General features: G+C 31.5%; 2 protein-coding genes across 3 annotated transcripts; both read right to left on the bottom strand.

Moving 5' to 3' along the window:
* Window positions 1-416: 416 nt before the first annotated feature.
* Window positions 417-3,836, bottom strand: t (C45 family peptidase tan). Its single transcript, XM_070652532.1, has 8 exons — window positions 3,575-3,836; window positions 2,002-2,095; window positions 1,832-1,935; window positions 1,512-1,619; window positions 1,265-1,449; window positions 1,157-1,206; window positions 966-1,086; window positions 417-903 (listed from the first exon to the last, which is right to left on the bottom strand). Exons 1-8 carry the CDS (start codon window positions 3,677-3,679, stop codon window positions 486-488), a joined length of 1,185 nt encoding a protein of 394 aa, XP_070508633.1. The 5' UTR covers window positions 3,680-3,836; the 3' UTR covers window positions 417-485.
* Window positions 3,837-6,320: 2,484 nt separating this feature from the next.
* Window positions 6,321-8,764, bottom strand: LOC139099977 (uncharacterized). 2 transcript variants are annotated; one of them, XM_070652533.1, is made up of 5 exons: window positions 8,443-8,764; window positions 8,242-8,366; window positions 7,719-7,952; window positions 7,480-7,593; window positions 6,321-7,425 (listed from the first exon to the last, which is right to left on the bottom strand). In XM_070652533.1, the coding sequence occupies exons 1-5, from the start codon at window positions 8,501-8,503 to the stop codon at window positions 7,204-7,206; spliced, it is 756 nt and encodes a 251-aa protein (XP_070508634.1). In that variant the 5' UTR covers window positions 8,504-8,764; the 3' UTR covers window positions 6,321-7,203. The 2 variants fall into 2 exon arrangements, with proteins under 2 accessions (XP_070508634.1, XP_070508635.1); XM_070652534.1 differs by having other exon boundaries at window positions 7,480-7,578.
* Between the last annotated feature and the right edge of the window lie 997 nt (window positions 8,765-9,761).

Here is a 9,761-nt window from a genome sequence, read left to right as displayed (position 1 = left end):
GGCAATAATATTACAGTCAAAATGTTCAGTAATTATCTCAGCACATGCTCTCAGTTCGACTAAAAGAAATAAATACACAACAAATACAACACAAACGTGTATGATAATAATTCCAACAAGCAAGTTCATTGCAAATGCTTCAATATTACGCGATAAATGGTCGAGTTATTAGTTGTGAATGAATTGCATTTTAACAATGGAACTAAATTTGAATTAGAAGCAATCATTCATTAGTGATGTCTAATAAGTGGGGAGTAGGTTAAGGAGGCAAATGAGCAATTAACAGATGATTTGTGGACAATTAGAAGCATCATTAAAGTCGATAATTTGAAGGACATCACTTTGTAATTGTCCCCTTATTGCGTCTGTAGTTGCGTTAATTGTAACAATTTTGACGGAATATTAAAGTAATTAAATGCTTTTTTGCAATGAATTGGAACTTTATTATATCCAAAATATAACTCATAATAATTAAAAACGTATGTCTATTCTTTTAATACCAGTGGTAATACAACAAGTGGTTCATTTGTCTTTGGATTATCCTTGTATATGCTCCATGTCTTTGCCTTCAAATCAAAAATTCCTACGCATATTGTCTTCAAAAATTCCTCAACTCCAGCTTCATCTCTAAATACTTTATTATCCTTTGCACTTGTATCACCAAGCATTTTAATCACATCCTCTTTTGACTTTGGTTTGGTAAACTTTTGGAATGTTTCCATTCTTTCAATTGATGAATCAATGATGAGACCGGTAACTTCTGGAACTTTTAGTCTCAAATATTTGTTACAATGCATTATACATTCGCCTGGACTGACTGTGAGAATGTTCAATTGGGATTCTTTGTTGTTGTCAATGGCTGGTCCCATTTCCGCATTATGAAATACACGGTCGCCTTCTTGTCTATATTTTCAAATTCAATCAATGAGTATTAACAATTTAGGTATAAAAGAACCAAAGCTTACTTCAAGAAAGTCATATTTATAGAACATCCATCAGCAGCACCGACACCATTATCTCTTAAAATTTGTTGAGCTTGATAGAAATTCTCAGCCGATAGTAAAGCTCTTGTTATAAAATGACGAGCTACACAACAAAAAAGTAATTCTGCTTTATCGACAGATCGATAGCCAGTAATTGATTTAAAAATACTTACGTGTTTTACCGCTATTAAGTTTTCGTGCACTTAAGGTGTTGATTGAAAAGCTGAAAACAAAAGTGATGATTACTTTAAATTGTCTGCAATTTTAATGTCTAGACTTACACAAGACCGTGATGATTGTAATTCATGGTATATCCTGGCAAATGTCCGGCGTAACAAAGTGATGTAAATCTTTCTTCCTTTACTTTATACTTTCCTTGTGGATCTTTATTAATTATGTGGGCAGATACGAAGTAGTAATTATTTAAATTTTCCGATAATGCATCCTCCGTATGTCCAAGCACCTCCTGTATATAACAAAATTTACATCATTAAATCAGATTATGTATGAATAAATAAGAAGCCTTACATGATCAGGTTCATTGACGCAAATTGATGAACATCCGATTGGTGCATCGATTGAGTTGTTATTGTCAACAACATTCGGAAGTATTTCATCCAAATGTAGTAGGAATAGCTGTCAATAAATGAAGTGAAATAATGTTTCAATAATTGATTTTTAAAGTATTAGCCAAACACCTAATAATCATGAAGTGTCAATTCATGAATTAGAACTTAATATTTTATATTACTTAATTACTCGAAATGGAATTCATAGTCTATATTTTAATGACTCTTTTAATAGAGTCGGGTTATACAAATAGAATTTCTATTGCGTGCAATTTTTACCTTGTAAAATTCCACCTGTGCTCCATCAGCTATTCCTTGCAGTTCATCAATATACTGAGGAAATGATTGTTTCAAAGTAGCTAATGTCTCATTATATACAGTCTCTAAATTTATGGAAGGATATACATTTCTTAGAATACAATGTTAATTAATTATTTTATGTCACTTACGTCCTTGTGGTGAGTTGTAAAGTGGAATGAAGGCTTCATTTAATGGCTTAAAAACGTTGACGAATTCTCGAATCAGAGCAGCGAAAGTACGGCCCTATAGAAATGCATAATTAAAATAGTTATTAGTGAAATCATTGTAGCGTTAATTAATTAATACAATAGCGTCTTTTGCTGCACATGCACTAAAAAACTTAATCAATCACGTGGATTTCTTGTCTTAAAAATTCAAATTCACACAATTTATTCTAGAATTTTCTATTTTGATATCAATCTTCAGAATAAATTTGTTCCAGGAAAACACAATCGTGGTTACAGATAATTAGTGGCTTGCGGTTGCAGCTAACTAGGCAGTTACAAGTTTAGTACCAAAAAATGCAATTTTTAAATGCCTTGTTAACATCTCGCCGTGAACTAAGAATTTGTGACACATTTGAAGATCAAATTGCATGTTTTAAGCTAAGAGCATGTCTAGATTACCTAATTAGTACAATTAAACATGTGCAGATCTAATGTCTGATAAACTTAGCGACATAAGCTTAGTATCGTCACATCAACTCATTTCCTCAACAATAAAAAATCGCACATAAAAAATTCTTTTGAGTGATCTTGAATGTCGTGATGTCTATGCTTTTCAAAGTTATTGCCAAATGGTCACCTTGAACTTAAACTCTGTCTTTAACCTGATCATTTCATTTTGTATTTGTAGCCCAATATACACACTTTTGAATATTCGTACAGCGGTCTTATCGTTAAGTCTACATCACTTAGCATTATTGGTCGGAATTACACCATCGCCAACATTTTCAAATGAATTGATCGGGTAGCTACCGATGACAGGTTTTGCTTATTTGGACTTGATGATTGAAAATATCAGAAATTAATTAAACGGTAAATTAAGATCACGTGAATGCAATGTTCCTTTATTTTAAACATGCCGATTCGCAATATTTATTTTTTGTGTGATTAAAATTAGCAACAGAGAGCATTTATGCTGGTATCTTTTTTCATTTAGATCGGTTCAGAATTTTTAATTAGCCACTATGATATCTGTCTTGACTATATTTGGCAAATAATTAAGGCTGAATTCTTATTTTATACATTGTATTGACAGAATTAAGAACATTTATGCTCAACATAGCTCACTATGCTTGACATGGATATTCCAAGTATATTTAGCTATGTGATGATTAATTAGCACCTTATGGCATTTTAAACATTGTCAGAATTTTAAGCAAGAACAATTTTTCATAAAATCCAGACTTTATCTTGAATAGATTTTAGGTGACGCAGGAAACTTGAAATTCTGTAGACATCTCTTTCAGCCAAACAAAACGAGTTCTAAACAGATGATTAAGTATTACTCATATCTTTTCAAGTTCATCTTCATTTTAAGTAGAGGAAACTAAATTTACATTTTAAACCAGAATGTGTATGAAAGCAATCCATGGATTGGCATTAATCCAATCGATGAGAACTAAATTTAGAGCAACTTGTGCAAATTTTTTCATTTTAAATTCATTTCAATTTCACTGAATAATTCTCACTTTCGTTAGAAAAGTCATAAAAAACTTACCACATCATAGCCAACATCATAATGACTACCGCGTACGTAAATTATCGGAATTGCTTGTCTACGTTCATACATATTATAAACCTTTCGTGATGATGTTGTTGACATTTTTTTGTATTTATTTATTAAATAAGTTTGAACTTTTTTATCATAAAAATTTTTGTTAACTTTTTTTTGTACAAGTATAATTAATACTTAGGAATACACACACGATCACAGTTGCTTTACTACTAAAAGAACTCTTTCATACGTCTTTATAGAATGAGTTATAAACACGAACTGAAGTTTGTATGCAAAAAATATTGTAACTTATATATAACTTCTCACTCAAAATGCTTCTAATCAGATTAAAAATTGAGGAATTGTAGAAGGAACTGATGAATGTTTCAACGCTAATTACGTGACAGACAATAGAATTATTGCTTTGTATTTTTTTTTTGTGTTTTATTACAGAACACCCACAAAATGTGATTGATTTTTCTCATACGTAATTGAAAATTTTTTTTGGGAATGTCCACAGCACCGGCAATTATGAATGAAATACGTCACTTTTGAACAGCAAAACCTTAGCTTTAATTTTCATTTCACTTCAGCATAATTGGATTTTCAATTCTCGCCTGCTTACATGAAATTTATTTATGTAATATGGATGGTACACTTTTATTTATCGGGACTGTCACTTACTTACTTAATCAATCGATTTTTAAAGCTTTAAATAATATTATAAAATTTATGAAAAGCAACTTTTTTTTTTCATTCATAAATTTCCATGGATACACTAACGTAAACAAAACGTATCCATAAATATGAATAATTGGTTCTACTTCGAGTAGACCAGTACTCCTTAAACTATGATCCGCGATACTAAACTGTGTCAGTAAAATCTTCGGACCATTTTCAGATTTGCAACAAAATGCTGGATGACACCCTAAAAATGTGTTCTATTTCCGAGCAGCACAACCTGTTTGCTTAGCCACTGATAAGTTGCCGTATAATGGTAAAACGCAAAGAAACCCTGACAGCAACAGAACAGCTGACTTTGATTCATTTTTACGGTGGAAATGTAGTTCGTCGGTCTGTGTCGCGTCTCAAAAAGTTTAAGAAACACTGCACTAGAGATTAAAAAGAAAATTTGATAAGAATTTCTAGGTTACCATTTTTTATCTTTTCGTCTGGTTTTCCTATGCATGTATGTCTGTAAGTACTATGAGTTTTAAAAGCATTTTTTAATTTTAATATCACTATTAAAGTCTGGAAAAAATCTACTTAATAAAGTTTTCACACAATCATAGTTGGAAAAGTTATTTCTGTAGAATAAGTATAAAATGGGAATTCGGATATTCTTGTAAGTTTAATAGATTTAAGGCGCTTAAATTCTTAACCATGTAGGAGTCAAGCCGACTTCTGAACAGAGACACGCCAGCCTATTACCAGATTTAGGATCGATTAACAGACTTATGCCATTCGGGTAATATATCAATTTAAAAAAAAATTAACAATTTTAATAAATGTCATCTGTGGTCAACCTCTCATCTGTTTAGACCTAATTTTGGTATTCAAGTGATGACCGATGAGTTGCCTCATATAAAATCCACGAACCATAAAAAAATTGTACTGATTTTGATAAAAATGATTTTTTTTTTGAAATTTGAGGTTTCAAAATCAAAACCCATTTTATGTAGCACATCCCATCCAGTCATTTAGTCGAATGTCAATATTGACAAAAAAAGAAAAATATTATTAATAACACAAACTAGAAAAGAACATATGAGCAAAAACAAATAACTGATAATGTGTCTAATCACAAACTGAATACCTACAAATGCACAGATAAAAGTGATATTGTTGATATACCAGGATTTACGTTTGTATTCAACTGAATCATTAAACACTCAATTGATTAGAAAGTCGATTTTGAAGCAATCGAATTATTTATTCAGCCTCACGACTTGTCCTTGCCAATTGTTCTCAAATTTCTTTAAGCAATATTGACATGCAAAACTCTTATACTTATGTGCACTTGACAACATGTATGAATAAATTAATTAGAAATACGGGAGACTAAAACATCTGGTTCATGAGTTGCACAATAGTCACTAAGTTAACCCTTATGAAGTTTGACTTAGTGAATGTTCGGAAATTACGTCACACTTAGAGGATGGAAGGGGCTACAATTTTGTTGCTGAGTACACATTTTGATGCCATGATTCCAAGCGGTACAATGCAGGTACTGTTTAGTAACTTCCAAACGTTTTCATAGGGGGCATTAACCTAAGCCGTCCAAAATTGATAAATTGTCCAATCAAACCAAGACATTTTTTGTTGTGAGTACTGAGCTGCCTCTTAGAGTGTTTCGGGCACTTAATTCCAAAACCTTCTTAAATTTTTTCAATCCATCCTCGAACCCTCCTAGCCAAACTCTTACCCCCCAAAAATCCCCTTCTACAATTCAAAAATTTCTGATATTGTCTCTGAGATCAATAACCCCATTTTTTGTTCCACATCATAAGTAAACAAGCCCCAGTAAGCAAAGCAGCAATACAATAATTGCTTTTTCGTGCTTGTAATCGGAAAAAAGATATCGAGATATAGGAAAGATGCTTATGACATTTTTTACATTTTAGAATTTAAAAACATCAAGGTTGTCGGTAAAATACAAGTATTTTATTTTATTCATAATCGATTGTAGTAAATCATACTAGACATATTTTAGCTTATGAATCAAATTTATTAAGTCTTAATTAAGCAGATAAAATTAATTGTTTTTGCAGATTTTTAACACTAGAGAACTAAAATTTGTTGTATATTTTAGTTCATTCTTCCTCCCGCAACAAATCATTGACAAGAAGTATGTAGTGAATGAATGTTTAATTCTTGTTACTGAGTACATAACAAACTATGCATAATTGTGGTTAGTGGTAACTATTATAGCTTCTCAGTGGCCTAATTTTATTTAAATAACTTGATCATCAAATCTAAAGGCTTTAAATATTTTTACTTACATTAAATACATGTTGCTTATGAATTTAAAATGGAAGAAAGCAGAACCTTTCGTGCTTTACTTCTAAAGATATCAATAACCATAGATAATGCCAACAAAACCTGCTTCTTAAGCAAAAACATTGAAAATAACTCAACAATCAATATTATAGCATTTCTAATGTAATTTTTAAAAAGCATATGATATATGACAAGTATTTGCATGCTTAAAGAATTCAAGGATATGCCCTTTGATAAGAAAATGACGTCAATATTGCATGGCTTAGTGACATATTTTCATTATTTCTTTGAAACACAACATATCCTCTCGTGACAAGCCATAGCCATAAACAATTACAATATTAATAATTTATAGATCTTTCTAAGCGATTTTAATATATCAAGGCATAAGAAACAATAGCTGCTTCTCACCGCTTAGTGTTAAATACAGGAAAATAGTAAGCAACTCAGAAAAGATTTTGTGTCTTCTACTCATTGGCAGTTGTTGCAGATGAACAAGAGATTGATCTAGTGAGGTTTCTCTTGGCTGTATGCATGTGATGATGATGATGTTGATGTTGCTGCTGCTGATGATGATGATGTCGATTTTGATGACATTTATTAAGACACTCTCCTTCTGAGTTGGCGCGATGTTATTTGGCTAAAAGTGACTTTTTTATAGGTGGCAACGATGAACATGAATGTCCAGTTTGTGAGCTCATTCCTATTGATGGGCAGTGAGTTAAAGATGTCGCAGCAGTTGATGATGCCAGAGGAGTATGATTGTGAATATTTCGTCGCACTGAGAGCGATTTCTTCTGACGAGAAATGTCCTTGCGCAACTCTGACAATTTCTTTTCCATTTCTTTCTTGCGCTGTAAAGGATCATGTCAATAAGTACTTCCAAAAATCATATTAAAGCTCCTTACCTTAACTTCATTCTCCAATTTATCTTGTACAATGTAAATTTTCTTACGTAAATCTACAATACTTTTGATTAAGCGCTCAGATGTATTCTTCAGGTTTGCCTGACAAGAAAGATCCTTAATTGTCGCCAGGTATTTCGAATTTTTTTGAAACGAGATGAATGCAAGCGTGAACGAATGATTGAATGTGCTATTTTATGAATTGCATTGGAATGAGATGACTTTCCATGTAATTATCTTACCATTGCTGATGGTCGATTACAGGTTGGTGCCGATGTCTGTGTACAACTAGACATGGGTGCGGACTTCTTTGGACACGTATCTTGTTGTCTTCCCATGCATGGACGATGTCTCGTACATCCTTCTAAATGCCATGTTATGTGCTCTATTTGATGCAATATGTGAGCATGTTCCTTACATAATTCTTGGCCATGACTTTCTAATTCATTTAAATATCGTTTTCTACTCGTATCGTACTGAAAGATTGATTTTGATTTATTATTCAGGAATTAGATTATGAAATAGAATATCCGTTAAAGAACATATATGTAGAAGTGAATTGATTTAGTTTGCTGTTGAGTGGAAGTGAATTTTAATTAGCAAAACTTCCATCCAGAAACATATTAATGCATATTTAGGTCAAAGACATTCATTCCAAAATAAAAGGAGACACAAATATTTTCTATGCTCTAATTTTTATTATTTGGTTGAGAAGGGAACTAAACAAGCTTTTGGAGCACAAGTTAAAGGAGTTAAAAACTTTACCTTTTCTTTCCTTTCTGTATGATCTGTTTGGATTTGATTGAACTTTAACTGTAGATGATTATAATTGGATTCAATCTCATGACGTTCCTTAAGTACAGTATTGATGCTACCCAGGATATTTATTTCTTTTAACACAATAATGAACAAGAAGAATTGATTGATTTAGTAATTATTGGATATCCATTATACGATATATCTTACTTTCCTCATTTGTATGGATACGATCTTTAATATCACATAGATTTGCTGGCGAAATCATCATTAAATATCTATTAATATAATACAAAAATCAATAATTGACAGTGTATACACAATGGACTAATAGGAATCAATTTATTATATGCAAAATTTTCACTATAATATAGAATTTATAAATATTCAATAAAACGGAAGTAGAACTATCTCCTAGATCATTAGCTCTACAAAAAATCACTTAGCGTCGATAATTTTTCAAATATTAACACAACAATTATAACAGAGGATTAATAAAGAGAACAAAGCAAATGTGAAACCCGTCGAGTCATTCACAAATTGTACGCGAAACTAAAAAATGAGCCAAAACATGAAATTCCAATCGCGTCGAATTTCACTTCGTCAAAAAGTTTTATTTCAAAAGGAAACTCATTTTTGGGGGTGCGTGCCTAGATTATGTGATAGTTCCATCCATGAGGAGCTTAGAGCATTTTAAAAATTTAAAACTAGTTTCAAATGCTTCTTGAAGTGTCTTCTGGATATTCAAGATGATCTTCCTCAATGACTACATTCCATAGACAGCTCAGGCATCATACGACGTCACACAATCCGCATTAGACCCTCATCATAGGCAGGAATACAGCAAAACATAAATATTTCTATACAATAATATATATTAAGCAAGGATGTTTGGTTGTATTTGCAATCAGATCTAAAAGGAAAAGGAATATCAGACAGAGACAGGGTGATTCGTGCATGAAATAGATAGATATGTTTTATCGAATGCCACAAAGTGATATTCGTACTTTTTCATTTCCTTCTATTATAAACATATCTACATGGTAAGCATAAATAACTATACATTGTAAGTCACGATTATTTTTTTTTCATATCTGTGAATTTTTTCTTTTGACATTTACTTTTAAAGTTGAATATGGTTATGTAGGAAAAACTTGTCTTGAAGCATAATGTATTACAATTTCGCCCAATTGTCATGGTGCCGAAATAATAATAAAATAAACAATTCATGGGAATTCAATAATAGAATCATGAATTTTCTTATTTTCTTCTTATTCAGATTTTTCTATAATTTTCTGATAAAACTCAGACATCGTGCCTACTTTTATAGATAAGAAGTAATTGATATTTGAAGCAGTTTATTAAGACAATGAACATTTCATGCCGTTTTTGACCGTTAAACACGTGGTTTTCAAATTATTCGTTTAAAATTTCAAATCATTGCTTTAAAACATTTATCAAACATTGCAGCATCAAACAAGAAAACATCAAACAATACAAAATGTAATCTTTTAGGTATTTTTTAGGGG

Source organism: Chironomus tepperi, unplaced genomic scaffold (assembly GCF_022539635.2).
Source record: "Chironomus tepperi strain 1889 unplaced genomic scaffold, CSIRO-AGI_Ctep_v1 contig_48, whole genome shotgun sequence".
In the NCBI taxonomy this organism is placed as follows: Eukaryota; Metazoa; Arthropoda; class Insecta; order Diptera; family Chironomidae; genus Chironomus; species Chironomus tepperi.
This window is presented reverse-complemented; position numbering and strand designations above follow the sequence as displayed.

Excerpts from the sequence above, each read along its gene's own strand:
- t (XM_070652532.1), bottom strand. The coding sequence starts at position 3,679 with ATGTCAACAACATCATCACGAAAGGTTTATAATATGTATGAACGTAGA. Across the intron at positions 1,936-2,001 it reads TTACAACTCACCACAAGGAC|AGACTGTATATAATGAGACA; the intron begins GTAAGTGACATA and ends CCATAAATTTAG. Across the intron at positions 904-965 it reads ATAAATATGACTTTCTTGAA|ACAAGAAGGCGACCGTGTAT; the intron begins GTAAGCTTTGGT and ends TTGAAAATATAG.
- LOC139099977 (XM_070652533.1), bottom strand. The coding sequence starts at position 8,503 with ATGATGATTTCGCCAGCAAATCTATGTGATATTAAAGATCGTATCCAT. Across the intron at positions 7,953-8,241 it reads ATACAGAAAGGAAAGAAAAG|TACGATACGAGTAGAAAACG; the intron begins GTAAAGTTTTTA and ends TCAATCTTTCAG. Across the intron at positions 7,426-7,479 it reads AATTGGAGAATGAAGTTAAG|CGCAAGAAAGAAATGGAAAA; the intron begins GTAAGGAGCTTT and ends GATCCTTTACAG.